At 47.8% G+C, this 18,795-nt stretch overlaps 1 protein-coding gene across 1 annotated transcript in view; it reads right to left on the reverse strand.

Annotated features, from left to right (window-relative positions):
• Positions 1–18,795, reverse strand: part of LOC109317352 (substance-P receptor-like) — a 75,116-nt gene that overhangs the window by 23,194 nt on the left and 33,127 nt on the right. Inside the window, exon 2 of the mRNA XM_019545978.1 lies at positions 16,000–16,194. Coding sequence (XP_019401523.1) covers positions 16,000–16,194 — 195 coding nt within the window. The remainder of the gene's footprint in view (positions 1–15,999; positions 16,195–18,795) is intronic.

Here is an 18,795-nt window from a genome sequence, read left to right on the forward strand (position 1 = left end):
CGAGCCGTGTCATTGGTGCCCACATGAATAAGGAGCATGGGATAGTGGTCTGTAAGCTGGAGAAGCTTAGGGATCCTCTCCTCAATGTCTCAGATGTGAGCCTCCAGGAAGCAGCAGACCTCCCAGGCTAAGGGGTCGGGGTGGCAGATTACCCACTCGGTCCCCTCAGGATGGAGTCTCCCACAACAAACACTTTACATTTTGTCTTGGGGAGAGCAGGGGCGTTAGCTGCAGTTGAGCCTGTGTTGCCTGAGGAGCTGACAACTCAGCAGGCTCTGCTGGGGCTGCAAGAGGTTCATACCTGTTGCTAATGTCCGGCAGGGCAGGGGCCTTGGTGCAGCAGGCTTTAGGGCCCTTAACTACCTTGGTCCATCCCTGACTGGACAGAATGGGAGGTCCTTGAGTCTTCCCTTGTCTTGGGGGGAGACTGTGGTCTACCCTCTGGCTCCCGGGGTAGAAGGGCCTGGCAGTAAGAGGCTATCTCCTGCTCACAGTCCCTGATGGCACACTGTCTCTGAACTGTGGCCTGGAGCTCCTCCAGCTGGCGTGCCAGAGACCCCAAAAGGGAGCAGACCCCACAGGGGGAGATGGCCATGCTCCTGGGCCCCAGAGCCTGAAGAAGGGACAGGCAGCCCCCGCCAGGGGCTGCAGGAACCCTATTACACATGACAGGGTGTAACTTTCAGTTCTAAGGCCACCTCTCCAAAAGGAGTACTTCTAGGGGCAAGGGGAGGGACTTCTGGTGGCAAAGGTCAGCAGTTAGGGGGCGGGGCTTCCAGTCCCAAAATGGTGACTAGGGGGTGGGGCAACTGAAGGGACAGGGCTACCCATGCAGCCCTCAACAGCTCACCAAAACTCATCAAACAGCCCTCCGCCCGAAATAATTACCCGCCCCTGCTGTAAACTGACCTTCCCCCCTGCCTGTGACTGCCAGAACTGAGTGCTCCCCCTTGTCCCTACTACAGGGCTTCCAGCGAGCTCGCTGACAGCACTGCCTGCCTGAAATAAACTGAAGTCATCCCCCAGAAGCCCTAAGAGGCAGCGAGGCATTTAACAGGAGCCCAGCCACCTGTCTTTGCACAGTTATTTTGGGCAAAGCAAAACTGTGCCTGGGATTAGCACTTACGTTCCCTTATGAGGGCAGCACTTGAGCTGCGAGCCACAAGAGCCCTCATCCTGCCAAGGTCCACACAGGAGACAGACAAGGGACACATACTGGTAGAATGACAGAAACCAGGAGGGGGTGAAGAGGCGTGATTCTTTACTGCATCATTTCTGTCAAGTGCTGTGGTAACTCCAGTGATTTTCCAGTGGAAAAGTGTGCCTGCCAAAGGGTGATATATCGGTAATTCCACCACAGCAGCCGGTTTGTAGGGAATGCCGGCCCACAGGCATCTGTTCAGAGATCGTAACGTGTACAAATGCCCAGAGGGGTTATTTGCTCAGAGTGCTATGTTGAGTTGCAAAGGGGGTCACATTCGTTTAGACCTTTCCTGCAAGTGCCTCCTGCAAGTGTCTCGAGCATGGGACCGTCCTGAGTCAGTATATCAGTCATTAGCCATATTGGGTACCCTCATGTGCTGGGTCTCGCACCCTTTTTAAACAGAGGTATCAGAGGTAACAGAGCGCAGTTCCACCTGGCTGTGGCAGCAGCCCTCTGAGGTAAGCCGAGGCAGTACAACAGTGGTTCTCAACTGGGGCGCCATAAACTGGGCAAACATATCAGAGGTAACCATAGGGAGGACTCAGAATTGCACTGATGAATACTGTAGATAAGTGTGCACAAAAACGCCAGCCATGCGGGCAGGGAGAACCCCATCCCCTACTTCCTCTACAGCAATGCTTCTCACCCTTTTTAGAATTGGGGCAGGCCTCCTTGTTTGAATTAGGCAACGCCCCAGTTGAGAACCACTGTTGTACTGCTTCAGCTTACCTCAGAGGGCTGCTGCCAAAGCCAGGTGGAACTGCCCTGCACCCCACTGTTTTTGGCAAAAGCATGCAGGGCTGGGCCAAGAAGGGCTGTGGCAGGACTGGGTGCTCCTGCCTCTATGAGGTTTAGCCAGTCAACCTATGCAGGCAAGAGTGTGCGCTGCTGTTGAAGCAGCTTCCCAGTCCAGCTCTACGCAGGGCTTTTCTACCTGGCAGTGGTGGTGTTGGTTCTGTGGCACCCCTGGAAGGGCCTTGCAGCACCCTAGTTGCAAACCACTGCTTGAGGGCTTTGCATTGCAGCTAGGTGCATTGTGGGAGGGTGCTGGGAAACTGAACTGCTGCTATGCTGCAGTGAGAGTAGAGATAATTGCCGGCATTATGAGCATGAGATTTCCCAGTGCAGCCATCGTCACTGCTCTTATGTCAGCAGAGAAACAGCAGGGAAATACCATGAAATATTCAGCACTTGGCATGCTGGCTCAGTGGTCTGGATGAAGACAGGCTCTGCCCAATTCATTTGCTTCAAACAACCTCTCAACCATCTGACTCATTTCCTGCAGGGGACCAGACTTTGAGGTCTGCCTCCTGCAAAGGAGATGCTGCTCCATTGTTCACTGGATTGCGCACAGGAAAGACCCTGTCTGCTGTCAGATCACGGTCATATGCTGATCTGCACTTCATAGTTTCATAGTTGGTAGGGTCGGAAGGGACCTGAGCAGATCATCAAGTCCCACCACCCTGCCATGACAGGAAAGAGTACTGGGGTCAAATGACCCCAGCAAGGTGCATATCTAGCCTCCTTCTGAAGACCCCCAAGGCAGAAGTGAGCACCACTTCCCTTGGAAGTTGGTTCCAGATCCTAGCCGCTCTGACCGTGAAGTAGTGCCTCCTGATGTCTAGCGTGAATCTACTCTCAGTCAACTTATGGCCGTTATTCCTTGTCACTCCTGGTAGTGCTCAGGGGAACAGAGGCTCTCCCTTTGCCTGCTGGTCTCCCTTGGCCAGTTTGTAGATGGCCACCAGGTCCCCCCTCAGCCTTCTCTTGTGGAGACTGAACAGGTTCAGGTCCCACAGCCTCTCCTCCTAGGGCCTGCCCTGCTGCCCCTGATCATGCGAGTGGCCTCCTCTGGACCCTCTAAGTGTTGTCCACATCCCTCCTGAAGTTCAGCGCCCAGAACTGGACGCAGTACTCCAGCTGCAGCCTGACCAGTATTGCATAGAGGGGGAGGATCACCTCCCTGGACCTTGGTTTCACTAACTGAACAGGGCTTTTCCTTGGCAATGTAGTGGAGAGGGAAAAGGCTACAGAGAGCCCTGCCCGCATGGGCCAGGTGCTGTCCTGGAGATAAGGAGAGCTGGGGTCAGTTCCCAGCTTTACCAGATTCAAGTGCAAGTGATCTCTGTAAGGGGGGGTCTAATAACCTTGCCACTCTCCTGCTTGTCTGTTGAAACTGTAAGCTCAGTGAGCTCGAGACTATGTGTTTCTATTGCTGACCCACCTTCCAGACAGCTGCAGGGTTTCCCAGTACCAGTAGGAGCACTAGCACACTCCAGCCAGTCTGCCACATTCAGCTATGGCCAATGTCCAGTGCTCAGAGGAAGAAGAAAACCCAAGAACATCCCGGATGGGGGAAAACCCTTGTGCAGAAAACCAACACAAGCCTGGGAGAAGCCCAGAGCAGCTTGGACTGAGCTATCACCCTTGCATTGCCTTTCATTTTCTACAATACCTGTCTCAGGTCTTGACTCAAGGAGTAGACAACCAAGTGTGACACATTCACAGAGCATTTCAGGTTCCTAACAGCCTGAGTCTGGATACCCAGGGTTTAGAGGGGCCATCAGAATGCAAAACAGAGAGCTCTGCCCATGGTACGCCTGAGGCTTGGAGCTCTTTTCTGGATTCATAGTTGTTAGGGTCTAGAAGGGACCTTACAAGACCATCAGGTCCAGCCCCCACTGCACTTGAACAGGAAAGACAGCTGGGGTCAGATGGTCCAGCAAGGTAGGCACCATGACACTTTCTGAAGATCGCCAGGGTGGGTCTTTTCCTTCAGCTGATGTGACACTAGACAGCACTTGAGGGTAGCAGAGCACCTGGGATGAATGTTAAGCAGGAGCATTGAACCCTGTCTGGAAGGAGTGGTGTGGAGAATGGCCGGAGTAAACCCCAGGAATGGATGCTTGGGAATGGTTTTCCCAGGTCTGCCAGGGTTAGGGAATGGCAGGCAGCTGTAGAGATGAGCTGCACAGGTTTGCCTCTTTTGGCACTATTGTATGAGTAGAGCAGAGCTGGAAACATCCTTGTATTTACAAGAGTGCCCAATAGTTTTCAAGGAGCCACTGACAGCTGCACATTTGCAGTTACGTAGGGAACCAGAGGTTGATTTTTGCTTGGGCTCTTGCCTAGCTATTATTTTTCTACCTTCTGGGACCCTGAGGATCACTTTTCCAGCTAGGGAAGAAAGCCTCTAGGCTGAATAGGACTCTTTCTTTAGCCCACAAAAACAGCACTTCAATAATTCAGCGGTGCAGCAGGTGAATGAAACAAGGCATCATTGTCTCCTGCTCAGAAGTGAAGCATGCAAGTTCCCAAGATAATGTTCAAGGGAGCCTGGGAGAGGCATTCTTCTGGTACATTAGTGCTTCTCCATTTGAGGCAACTTAAGTTTACCTGCCCTGCTGGAAGTAGAGCCTTCTTTCAGGGAAGGGATCAGTACTGCCTATGTCTAGCATTTCTGAGCATGGTCACTGAGCTGGTTCCACTGTATCTCCCTATGATAGATATTCTTGGGAATGCTTTTTCCTTTGAAGGCATCCAAGCCTTTAAACACTCAATCACTGTGCTGATGTTCCCATTTTACAGAAGAGGAGCTAAATGATTGCTTGTGGCTGAAGCAGAAAAAGATCCTGTAAGTCCCAACCCTGACTTCTGATTTTCTCATTAAGGCTTTTTCCATGTGGAGGAAATTACCTGATATGGCCATTTCTATTTTCAGCTATTGCAGTATGATTTGTGTATTCTAGAAGAGATCCCTGTTAGGGTGACAATCAATCGGTTATTGGGGAGCACTGAATCTGCACCTGGAATAAGGCTTTAATCTGTGTCCCAGCAAGGCTGCTGGTCACAAGGCAAAATGATGTATTAAAATAACCTTGCAGATGCTTAGGCAAGTAGTTTCTTTAACAAAGGGAATAGTATTCAGGATGAAATAAATCACTGGGCAAAAGGAAACAGAATGCGAACTAGCTATCATTAAGAGACAAGAAAGAGGCCAGACCTTGGAGGAGCCACTGCAGTCAGCAGAAAACTAGAAAGAACCGGCAAGTGATCAAGAGTACCCGAGTTCATGGTCTTAGGCATGCACTCTTAGCAGAGGCGTGTAAATGAAGTAAATGCATAGGCAATTTCATGCTAATGAAGCAAACAGAGGAGGAGCTTGAGATGGGAGGAGAAATGGGTGGAACCCAAGGAGGGACCTAAGTGAAGTGAATGTTAATATGTATGAACCAAGGTGTATAAATATGGAAAAAAGTATTGTTCAGGGCTGCTCCCTGGGTTTCACGGGCTGTGCGTCTGTGCGGGAGCTCACCTGAAGCTGTCTCCATTCTGAATAAAGCTGTTGGGAGCAATGTGTGGTGGTGTTTGCTCCCTGCTTGCTCTGGCTAATGAGTACCAGCATCCATGAGCAATTGGATCGTCGTCACCCTAGTTGTTGGGCACCGCATGGAGTCGGGGTCTAACAATCCTTTGTGTGGGCAACCTGTTCCAGAATGAAAGTGATTTTTATTTCGGAATAAGCACTGTTTCCAAAGTTGAATAATTATTCTGGGACATAGCGGCCATATGGGAAACTAGTCTGGAATAGGTCTGCAAGTTCATCTGTCCACATAGAAAAGAAACTTCCTCTATCTCTCTTTTTTTATCTAGATGTCTGTGTTTAAGCCCCTCCTAAGTATTGATTGCTGCTTGTCCTCTGCTGATAGTTCAAGTCAGGGTGGGCATGTGTGCACTTGTGGAGGGGAAAACGCTTGCAAAACTTATGCCTAGCCGGTAAGATCATCTTGTCTGTGTATCTAAGCATCTGGTCCTTTTAAGGGCTTCCCTAATCTGTTAATGTTTGTGTGCTGTTAAAACGAGGGTACTGGGAAGGCCATGCTGTTTCTAAAACTACTGCTTCTGAAGGAAGACAGCGGGAATTAAGTAAATGACGTATGCACCACCCCTTTTCCCCAGGTTTTATCAAAGGCAAAGGTTAGGCGTTGATGGAGAAATGAGGTCATTCTACTTCCGCTGTCTCTGGGTGTCTGCTAATGCAAAAAATAATTTGTTCACTGATGTAGTGATTACAGCCCCAGGCTGTTAACAAGTATCGGATCTGTGCTCTGCCTCTGAGCCAAGTCTGAAGATTCGGACTAATGACCTGCTCAATTCTGAAACCCGACTGGCTTAATTAGATGATGGCATGTACTCATGAACAAAGTAACAAGCTGGCGCTGTGCTGCATCCCAATGAAGTAGGCACTGAATGCATGTGACAGGCTGGAGGTGAGGACAGAGATGGGTCACGAGGCACTGAACTTTGCTTTTAGCATCTTCCTTTCCCCAGCAACAAGTGAGCCCCCGATCACAGACTGAACTCCATAATTCCCCATGAGGAACTTTAGTGCCAGCTGTGGCAGGAGAAGCTCCCCCCACCATCCCTGCCAGGGATGCTGTTTGTTTAGGTTGGGGGGTCTGTATGATCCCATTAAAAATCAGGACTTCGGCTCTCAACAGCAGTTGGTTTTTCTCACACATGACACGTCTACATGACATGTTTACTGCTGAGCTGATTAAGTAACTCCGCAATAAAGTGTCACCATCTACATATGCGGGGCTATTAGGATAGAGTAAACTAATTAAATCTGCTATAGGATAGTAGTGCCAGATGTAAGTACTATCCTACAGTGAAGTTATTTACACTTCTGCATTGCATATGTAGATGCTGCTGGGGCTGGTCGGGGCACAAGGGTGCTTCAGTGCAGGGGCTGCCTGTCGGCTAGCCCCACACTGAAGCACCCTCGTGCCCCAGACGGCCCCTCTGCAGCACAGTGAGCTGGGTCGGAGCAGCCCCAGGCTAGCAGGCTGACCTCACCCCCTTCCCCCCAGGTGCCCTGCCAGCCGGGGCTGCTCTGACCCAGCTCAACGTGCTGTGGTCTCAGGCCCAAGCAGGCAACCCTTAACATGAAGAAGTTCTTCCTGATGTTAAATCTGAATCTGCTGTCAGTTTGTGGCCATTATTTCTATTTACTCCAAGGGGTGCCCTGGTAATCAGAGCATCTCCTATCCTTTGCTTCCCCTCCCCAATAAATTTGTTGATGGCTACAGCTTTCTCTTGCAGAGGTCTCTCAATCTCTCCTTGTGGGGCCTTACTTGCAAGCCCCAAACCACATGAGTGGCCCTCCTCCGAACCCTCTCAAGGTTATCCACATCCCTCTTGAAGTGCAGTGCCTGACACTGGATGCAGTACTCCAGCTGCAGCCTCACCAGTGCCACATAGAGGGGGAGTATCACCTCCCTAGACCTGTTCATGATGCATCTGCTAATGCATGATAAAATGCAGGTAGCTTTACTGATCACTTCATCACACTGACGACTCACGTTCATCTTGGGAGTCAACTATGACTCCGAGATCCCTTTCTGTTACAGTGCTGCTAAGAGGGTCATCCCCCAGCCTGTAAGTGTGCTGGTGATTCCTTCTCCCTAGGTGCAGCACTTTGCATTTGGCCTTGTTGAATTGCATCCTAATCTGTTCTGCCCACTTCTCCGACCCGTCCAGATCTGCCTGGATTCATTCCCTGCTCACTAGTGTGTTTCTTTACCCCATAATTTGGTGTCATCTGCAAATTTGGACAGAGTGCTCTCTACGCCCTCATCCAAGTCACTGATGAAGACATTGAACAGCACTGGTCCAAGGACCGAATCTTGGGGAACTCCACTGCCCACATCTTTCCAGGTCAATGCCGACCCATCTACCACCACTCTCTGGGTGTGTCCCATTAGCCAATTTGCCACCCACCTGACCATGTAATCAACTATGTCACAGTCGCTCAGTTTATTTATGAGATACTGTATCAAAGACTTTCTTAAAATCTAGGTAGATGACATCTACCTTGTCCCCTGCATCTAAGCATTTTGAGACCTAGTCATAAAAAGAAACAAAGTTAGTCAGGAAGGATCTACCTGCTATGAACCCATGCTGGTTGCCCTTCAGCATTATTTTTCCTGCTGGACTCCCACAAATGTGATCCTTAATACATTTTTCAAAGGTTTTCCCAAGGATAGTGGTGAGGGTAACTGGCCTATAGTTACCCGGATCCTCCTTCCTCCCCGTCTTGAAAATAGGGACCACATTGGCCCTTTTCCAGTCCTCTGGGACCTAACCAGAGCACCATAGGTGCTCAAACAGCCGTGACAGTGGCTCCGCTATGACACTGGCCAATTCCTTCAGCACCCTTGGATGAAGATCATCTGGTCCAGCTGACTTAAACACATCCAGCCCCTCCAAGTGTCTCTTCACTAAGTTGGTGCTAACAGTTGATGGGCTCACTTCCCTCCTGTGCTCATCTATAATCTAATTGGGAGATTTATCCTAGTCCATATTCAGGAATACAGAAGCAAAAAACTCATTGAAGAGCTTAGATTTGTCCCTTCTAGCAGTCACCAATTGCCCTAGTCTGCTCTGTAGGGGTCCTATGTTACGCTGCACCTTCTTTTTGCTCCCTATATACCTGTAGAAGGAGTTTTTGTTGTCTTTAATTTTCGTTGCCAGCCTAAGCTCCATTGCAGCTTTGGTCTTTCTAACTGGCTCCCTGCAAGTGCGAGCCAAGTAGGTGTACTCCTCCTTGGTAGCTACTCCCTGCTTCCACAGCCTGTATGCCTTTTTTTTTTTGCCCCTAGGCTTTTCTGGATTTCCCTTTTCAGCCAAGAGGGTTTCTTGGCCCCTTTGCCCCCTTTCATGCAGAATGGGATTGTCTCCTTCAGCACCTGAAGGATCGCTCCCTTTAGGAACAACCACCCTTCCTGGACTCCCCATCTCACCAATGCCCCTGCTTATCAGTGCCTCACTAACTAATCTCCTGAGCATACTGAAGTTGGCTTTTCTGAAGTCTAGCACTTCTGCCCTGCTGGTTATCTTTCCCACCCTTCACCAGATAGTAAATTCAATCAGATGATGGTCACTGTCCCCTAAGTTACCTTGTATCTGCAGATCCCCTACCTGGTCATCCTCTGTAGCCAACACCAAGTCCAGTAAGGCGTTTCCCTTAGCAGGACTATACCTCCTGGTTTAGGTGAAGGCCCTGTATGCAGGTTAAAAATCTATGTGAATGGTTAGACCTGGCTGACTGCTCCTCCCAGCAGATGTCAGGGTAGTTTAGGTCACCCGTGACAGCCATGTCTCTTGACTGTATGGCCTCTGAGAGCTGCCTTGCAAATTTTAGGTCTAGATCATCCTCCTGGTGTGCCAATCTCTGGTAGACTCCCACTACCAAGCCCCTTTGCCCTGGCCCCCTTGTATTCTGACCCACAATACCTCAATTTGCTTCTCCTCTGGTCTCATCTTGATTATAGAAGATGTATATTGCTCCTTAACACGGAGAGTAACACCCCCCACCTTTTTTTCCCCTACTGTATCCCACCTGTACAGCCTATATCCCTCAATGCCTACTTCCCAATCATGGGTAGGGTCCCACCAGGTTTCAGCTAGCCCAACCATGTCAAAGTTTTTGTTTGCAAGCAGGAGTGTGAGTACCTCCTGCTTATTCCCCATGCTTCTAGTATTAGTATAGAGACTCTTAAACACCATAACACTGTACTAGTTATATAACACTATATAACATCCTGACTTACATCATCTCATTGTTTCCTTGCCATCTCATTCCTCTCTATGTATCCTTCTCTTTTCCCTTGTCCTACATTTTTTACTGTAAGCCCTCTGAGGTAGGGATTGTCCTTTTGTGGTGTTTGTACAGCACCTAGCACGGCTGGGTCCTGACCTGAGGCTGGGGTTTCTGGGAATACCAAATATAATTCATAGTAACAAAAGTGATGCCTCTACTGACAGCTGGTTGTGCTTTAAGCAAAGCAGCCCTGCTGCAGGAGATAGAGCCCAAAGCACGTGACAGCTGTTCTTAGCATCTTACTGTACTTTCCTTGTAGCAGAAGCTAATGTTACCACGGAAGGTTTAATGAACTCTTTTTTAAAAACGTAACACAAATTTTTTATAAGCATTCCCCAGGTTCGTATTATAGTGGCAATGTCACTGTACCTAACAAAACGTGATTAGAAAATGAAATACCTAGGATACATGGAGCCTTCATGGAGCTGGACTGTTTTCAGTGGTGGCAGATGACAGAACAAGGATCAATGGTCTCAAGTTGGAGCAAGGGACGTTTAGGTTATGTATTAGGAAGAATTTTCTCACTAGGAGGGTAGTAAAACACTGGAATAGGATGATCTAGTTGGGAATGGTCCTGCTTTGAACAGAGGGCTAGATGACCTACTGAGGTCCCTTCCAACCCTAACTTTCTATGAAGCTATGACAAGAAAATGTATTTCCCAGTGCCTGCCACTCAAAGACCGAAGCTTTGGTTCTCTTCCTGTCTCCCTAACCAGAGAAATTCACCTATTGTTTTTCTTGTTTGCGGCTTTTAGACAAGGAAGGATGCATGAAAAGTCATACTGATAGCAAGGGTTATGTTACTTGGGTCACTTCCAGCCTCCAAGACATACTTCCAGCCATCCAAGACAATCCATCCAGCCAAATGTATTCTGAATTCCTGAGACTTCTCATTTGGTTTCAAATCCATGAATTAGAGCACGTAAAAAATTGTACATGCACTTGCATCTAAACAGTAGCCCTAATAGGCAGGTGTTTGGTTCTATCAGGCTGTCAACTTAACATGCACAAGCTTGGAGCTCCTCGAAGGAATCACAGAATCAATGGGTCAGATGGGACCTAGACAAATCATTGAGTCCGACCCCCTGCCATGGGCAGGAAGGAGCACTGGGGGTGGCAGGGGTCATAAGACCCCAGCCAGGTGCCTATCCTGTCTCCTTGTGAAGATTTCCAGGGAAGGTGAGAGCACCATCTCTCTGGAGAGCCTATTCCAGGCTCTGGCCACCCTTACAGTGAAGTAGTTCTTCCTGATATCTAACCTCTCCTCCCTCAGCTTGTGGCCATTGTTCTGGTGTCTCCAAGGGGGGCCCTGGTGAACAGACTTTCCCCGAGTCCCTGCTGCTGGCCCCTGATAAGGTTGTGGGCAGCCACAAGATCCCCCCTCAGTCTCCTCTTGCGGAGACTGAAGAGATTCAGGTCCCTCAGCCTCTCCTCATAGGGCTGGCCACGGAGGCCCCCAACCATACGAGTGGCCTCCTCTGGACCCACTCCAGGTTCTCCACATCCTTCTTGAAGTGCAGCGCCCAAAACTGGACACGGTACTCCAGCTGCGGCCTGACCAGCGCTGCATAGAGGGGGAGAAAGACCTCTCTGGACCTGTTAGTGATGCTCCTGTTGATGCAGGACAGGGTGCGGTTGGCTCTGCCTATTGCTTCGTCGCACTGGCAACTCATATTCATCCTGGAGTTAATCATGACTCCAAGATCTCTCTCTGCCTCTGTGCTGCCGAGAGGGTCAGTCCCTAACCTGTAACCACAATGCTGGTTCCCTCTCCCCAGGTGCAGCACCCTGCATTTGTCCTTGTTGAACCGCATCCTGTTCAAATCCGCCCACTTCTCTAACCTATCCAGGTCTGCCTGGATGCGGTCCCTGCCTGCCGGTGTATTCACTTTACCACACAGCTTGGTATCATCAGTGAACTTGAACAGGGTGCTCTCCATACCCTCATCCAGGTCACTAATGAAGATATTGAACAGCATCAGCCCAAGGACCGAGCCCCGGGGGACTCCGCTGCTCACACCCTCCCAGGTCAACATCAACCCATCCACCACCACCCTCTGGGTTCACCCCTGGAGCCAGTTTGCCACCCATGTGAACGTGCATTTGTCAGTGCCGCAGTCCCTCAGCTTGCCCACCAGAATTGGGTGGGACACTGTCAAAGGCCTTCTGGAAGTCCAAGAAGACGACATCAACTTCCTCCTTCCCATCTAAACTCTTTGTTACCTGGTCATAGAAAGAGACCAGGTTAGTCAGGCAGGATCGGCCTTGCACCAACCCATGCTGGTTACCCCTCAACATCACTTCCCCTGCAGGGCTCTCACAAGTGTGGCCCTTGATAATTTTTTCAAAGACCTTCCCCAGGATAGAAGTGAGGCTGACTGGTCTGTAGTTGCCAGGCTCTTCCTTCCTCCCCTTCTTGAAAATAGGGACCACATTGGCCCTTTTCCAGTTCTCAGGGACTTGGCCCGAGCACCAGGAGTCCTCAAACAGCCGTGCCAATGGCTCTGCAATGACACCAGCCAATTCCCTCAGCACCCGAGGATGAAGGAGTCAGTAAGTAATGCTGCATAAGACTGTGGTTCAGGGTACTGGACTGGATGTCAGGCAACCTGATTCCTAGTCTCTGCTCTGTCACTGATGTGCAGCGTAGCCTGAAGCAGGTGTCTTGTCCATTGTGTATTTAGGTGACAAGCTCTCAAGGCCATGCCTGTCTCTCCAAGTATGCAAACAATAAAGAATGTCTCTTAATGTTTTGCCATTCCCCTGTCACAGTTAATTAACTAAACCATATCTCATATGAATTCTGGGCCATTACCTGCTTTGCACTGTGGGATCCTTCAAATGGCTCTTGCAGAATCTTTTTGCTTTGGCTCCAGTGCACCACATAGTTTGATAATGAGACTCCTGGGCCAGGGCTTAATTGATCATTTCACAAGATTTTAGATCACTAATGTCTTTTTTAACTCATGACATTTAACTTGCCATACGACAAGCTGCTTTAGAAAGGAACAGACGCAGCCAGCCTCCCAGACATCAAAGTGGAAAGCACAGAAGGCTGTTGTGCTGTCAAAAGCAGTGGGGCCATCCAGAACCTTTTGAAATGCCAGAAATAATTAAATGAAACCTCAGTGGGGGTAAAATGTATTCAGACTGGAAGAACTCCTACCAGACCAGTCATCTGCCAATTCTGCTCAGGTTTATGTATCACACGTGTGTGTGAAGAACACCTGACTGTCTAACCTTAAGGGCTTAATGAGCATGAACGATGACCTGCAAGTGACTTTGGTGAGAAGCAAGGAGCCATGCTGGATCTCACAAGAGAGCTGCACAAAAGTGAGTAAGCCAGGTGCCAAAGGACAGATTTGTACTAATTAGGGCTAAGTCAATTCCTTGGAAATAGAAAAATCTGTGTGAAAATTCCTACAGAATTTGCTATATGGAGTAATCTCCTCCCTCTGTGCTTGCAAACTATTCCATATGATTTAACAGAGGATCATACCACTACTGTGAACTCTACAGTATGTTTCAAAACACTCAGAGAGGCTTTTATTTTCTATAGGATGCTACAGGATTTTCAGTGTAGTTTGTAATGTATCCCTATTGGTTTTATCCCTATCTGGTTCAACAGAGCCTTTTTACTATACACAAAGCCTGTCTTCCTTTACGTATCCAATGGATATGAATTTCTTAGGTTCAGCACATCCTGAGGCCTGCTCAGCAAGGCTGAACTGCCAAAATAGCAGCTGGGAAGAGTCCGTGTACTCCAAGGGGGTGTCTCTGAAGTGTAAGACATAAGAGCTTCAAGCACATAGGAGAAATGGTATTACCATATAATCATAGGCCCATTGAGATAAGAGCTGGAAGGAGCCATCCCTTCATGCAGAGCCATTCTCTGTGTACATAGTAGTGCTTTGCCTAATTTGTGTGGGCTTCCCTTGATCCCTTGAAGGGTTTTTCATAATCTAATATGCCTTATGACTATGGAATAGTCCTTAGCAGCCAACATTAATATCAATATTTCTTTGGCCTAACTTAATGTTGTTGTCCCCAGATTCTTTGCCTTAGCCCACCTCTAAACAGTTTCTCTCTCTTTTTGGTGTTCCCTAGAGATGGTCCTCAAAGTACTGCACTTACAGCCTCAACAGTTTATCCTCTGATCTTTCCCCCGTCAGTCTAGTCCCTTGATCATTTTTGTTGCTCGACTCTGAATTCCCCCTGTTTTGTCCAAGTCTTTCTGCTGTGTCTCGATTTTTCCATTTTCCTCTGAATTGTATTTGCTCTATGAAGTGCAGTGTGTATGAAAGTTCCCATCTGAAATAAAGCCATATTAAGCGGCATGTATAAATGATAAGAGTAATGCAAAACCCATCTGCATCAATGCAGACTGATTATCATGTTCTGTCGTCTCTCTATGACATTTCCATCAAGAGCTAGCCTTGGAGAACAGAATGCAGCCAGGCAGAACATTCACTTGGGTGTAGTATTTTGATCATCCGTCATAACAGATCCAATTTAACTTGTATTTTACCTGCATTGCAAGATGATAGGCGGTGGGGTTTGTTACCTAGGGCCCTCTCTATACAGGTGAAATAAATGAGGTGGCTTATTGGTAAAGCACTATCCAATGTGAGCAAGTTCTTCAGAGGCTGGCTCTTAAAACTGGTTTTTTTGTTTGTTTATATTTGCTTGTACTCTAGTACTTGCTGAAAATAGAGGTCAAATGGTCGAACTGGACAAAATGTGTAGTGGAGGAGGTTTCTGTTGCCAAAATTCCACTTCCTTAAAATCAAAACGTTTTGTGGGAACTTACAATTTCAGTAAACTTTTGGGGGAAAAAATTCAAATATAACATATGGAATGTGTTGCCTTCATTGACTCCATTGAATTCATTTAATGAATTATAAAAAAAAATAGAAGCTGAAATGGAATAAAAAAGAAATGTTTTGATTTTATCAAATGTTCTGATGCAGGCAGCATTTCCAAATGTTTTGTTTCATGTGAAAATTCCAAATTGTAGAACATGAAAATCCAAATTCATAGTTTCATAGTTTCTAGGGTCGGAAGGGACCTGAGTAGATCATCTAGTCCGACCCCCTGCCATGGCAGGAAAGAGTACTGGGGTCACACGACCCCAGCAAGGTGTACATCTAGCCTTCTCTTAAAGACCCCCAGGGTAGGAGCCAGCACCACTTCTCTTGGAAGTTGGTTCCCGCACCGTCATTTTAAAATTGCAGGTTAGTGCAGCAGGTCATTCTTGTTGCAGATGTGTTGAAGCTAAAGCACTGATTATATTGTATTGGTTAGTTCTCAGTGATTAATACATGGTACCAGTAATGTGTTGACCAGCCACTCTGACCTCCTTGAGTTTAAGCTGGGTAAGCCATTGAATGGAAGGCCTCCAGCAAAGCTAACCCATTGTTTTTTTATAATCACCACGTCTCTACCTCCTGTCTGGTAGGACAGGGAAAAACTATGTAGAAGCTCTTAACCCCAAGAGCATGTACCTTTTCCAAAACAGACAATAAATCTACCATTGTGCAAACAAAAAGTACAATGGATGCAACATTATGGGATTTACTTAGCATTGAGCTACATCCTTACTAACACTAAAAGGGAAATTGGTAATTAGTTGCACAGTTATGTCTGGTTTTTTAATGGGATTAGGTCATTACATTAGATCAGAGGCAGTCTGGAATTCAAGAGACCTGGATCCTCTTTTTTTGGTTCTACCATGTTGCCATCTGAGGTAAGTCTCTTCAGTTCTCTCTGCCTGTTCCCTTATCTTGTGCTAAGACTTTGTAAAGTGGTCTGAGATCCTTAGGTAAAAGCTGAGCTACTATATTAAATATTACTGTGATGATGAAGTTGTTTTCTGGGTACAGGGGTGACATGCCTTGTGAGCTGGAAGAATTTTCCTTCACACCCTAGAACATAAAGAGTATATGGGATAGGGTAGTGTGAAATGGGCAGGGGGTATTACTTGGGATCAGATGGACATATTCCATACCAACAGATACCCCGCAATTGTAAGGTATCTTGAGTCCTTCCCCACCTACTTCTCTGCTTGGGGGTTTCATACCATTTTACTTCCTTTCTGTTCTTTCCCAGCTCTGTCAAAGAGAAGACTCACGTTTTTTCGTACACCTTGGTTTCCAGCACTGGCCAACGCACGAAACACACCACCCTGCTGGACAGCTTTTGCGTCACTGAGTAGTAGCCCTGCGGGAATGCCAGCAGCAAAGCCAAGAACCAAATGATGCCAATGACCACCTTGGTGGCTGTGGCCGACAGCCTGGGTTGCAGTGGGTGGATAATAGCCATGTACCTGCAACAGAGAAAGAGAAAGAGAGAGGTCAGGGCTTTAAAAATGTAGAAACACCATGTGGAAATGAAAAGACCCAGGTTCTGCGCTTTCAATCAGTGGGTCAGTTAATACAGTAAAGAACTTCTCAGTGACACCAAAGTCAGAAGGCCCAGGCTCCTGTATGTTATAATGAACCCTGAAGTAGTAGGCTGTTGAAACAGGCAGGGGGGTTGATGTAGGCCCTAACACATAGCTTATATGCATGCTTTGTGTCCTTAGACACACAGCCCCATAGAGCAGTGTGATATTAGACATCCTGACTTCTACAGTTAAGGATTTGGCTGCAGCAACTTGGTAGTTTCTCAGTTTAGCTGTGAATGATTTTTCTCCAGTGTCTTTCTCAAACCCCTCTTTTAATAGCTTTTCCCATTTTGGGAAAGCTCTTTTGTTAAAATTCTTTTTTAGCTCTAGATGGTTTGGGGACCGAAACATGCTCTGCAGCATATCTGTGCAGAATTTGGAGTGAGGAATGAATGTGACAAAACACGACTAGTTGTGGAATTGGAAAGGTGACATTTGTCAAACTTGGCACCCAGCGCTATATCCAAGCACTGTTGAGAGACTTCTGTATAACGACCTCTTAATCCAGGTCCAGGTGGACAAGTACCTACATCATAAAATTTGTTCTTGACTGGCGCTACTGGCCAAGTTCATCACACGAATTGTGGCATCTACCTTTCCTGAAAGAGCAATGGAAATAGCAGTAATTACAGTAGCTGTACTTGGAAGGCAAGATCTGTGTCGCTCCCTGACAACTTCTGAGATGTCCCTCAGAGCATGTAAGTAATAGTCACATGCTTTTACTTGGTGGATTCATGCTGCAGGCGTTTGTTGGAAGTGAAATAGTCTGACCCTGCTGCTTTTCATAGATTTCATAGACATTAGGGCTGGAAGGGACCTCGGAAGATCATCGAGTCCAGCCCCCTGCTCCAGAAAGTCAGCTGAGGTCAAAGGATCCCAGCAAGATAAATGTCTGAATGTCTCTTAAAAGTTTCCAGAGTAGGTGCTTGCACCACCTGTGGAGGCTGTCTGTTTCAGGCCTTGGGGACTCAGACAGGAAAGAGCTTCTTCCTTATGTCCAGCCTGAAACGGTCTTGGAGGAGCTTGTGACCATTTGACCTTGTCATCCCTTGGGGTGCTCTGGTGAATAGGCGTTCCCCCAGATTCTGATGTATACTTGTAGGCAGCCACCAGGTCCCCTGTGAGCCTGTGCTTTTCCAGGCTAAAGAGCCCCATGGCGCTCAGCCTCTCATCATAAGGCCTGTTCTCCTGCCCTCTGATCATGCATGTGGTTCTCCTCTGCACTCTCTCAACCTTCTCCACATCCTTTTTAAATTGTGGAGCCCAAAACTGGATGCAGTACTCCAGCTGCAAGTACCATGGGAGAATAATGTCCTGGAATTTGCTTGAGAAGCATCTATGGATGCAAGCCAGAGTTTTGCTTGCTTTATCAGCTGCAACATCACATTGGTGGCTTATATTCATCTTGTGGCGAATCATGACCCCCAAGTCCCTTTCGGCCACGGTGCTAGCAAACGTAGCACTGCCAAACCTATAAGTGTGCTGCAGGAATTTTTTCCCCAAGGTGGAGTACCTTGCATTTTTTGGTGTCGAACGCCATCAGGTCTTCAACTGCCCATTTTCGAAGCCTAAGTTGGCCTGGGTCACCATCCTGTCCTCAGGTGTGGACGCTTTACCCCAAAGTTTGGTTTCATTGGCGAACTTGGCCAGTCCGCTTCTGACACCAGCGTCCACATCATTAATAAAGATATTGAAAAGTATAGGCCCAAGGATGGAGCCTTGCGGGACCCAACTGGTCACAGAATGCCATGATGATTTACTTCCATCGACTACCACTCTCTGGGTCTGATCTCAGAGCAAATTCCCTAGCCATCAGACTGTGATGCAACCGAGGCCACAGTTGGCCAATTTTTCCAAGGGATGATCATGGGATACCAGATCAAAGCCTTTTTTAAAATCAAGATATATGATGTCAATCTCCTGTGTCCAGGCAATATTTCACCTGATCATAGAAGGAGATGAGATTGGTTAAACAAGACCTACCCGCAATAAACCCATGCTGGCTATCCCTCAGGATGTTGCCATCAGCCAGTTTGTCAAGAATGGTCTCTTTGATAATTTTTTCCAAGATCTTCCCCAAGATGGAGGTCACGCTGTGGGCCTATAGTTCCCTGGATCTACTTTCCTCCCTTTCTTGGGCGCCACATTGGCCTTCTTCCAATCTTCGGGCATTTCACCTAAGCGCCATGAGTTCTTGAAGACCCGTGCCAGAGGCTGAGCTATGATGCTTGCCAGCTCCTTACGTACCCTAGTGTGTAAACTGCCTGGGCCAGCTGACTTGAAGGTGTCCAACCTCTCAAGGTGTTCCTTCACAAGGTCTACACTGATGAAGGGTAACAGTTTTCTCTCACCCTGGCCGTCCTGTCCCATATTGAGTAGGACCATTCCTTGGTACGGGTAAAAAACTGACACAATATACCCATTAGGCAGGTTGGCTTTTTCCTGGGCGTTGGTTGTCAGTTGTCCCATATGGTTTAGCAG

The sequence above is a fragment of the Crocodylus porosus genome, unplaced genomic scaffold, assembly GCF_001723895.1.
Source record: "Crocodylus porosus isolate Cpor-Errol unplaced genomic scaffold, CroPor_comp1, whole genome shotgun sequence".
In the NCBI taxonomy this organism is placed as follows: Eukaryota; Metazoa; Chordata; order Crocodylia; family Crocodylidae; genus Crocodylus; species Crocodylus porosus.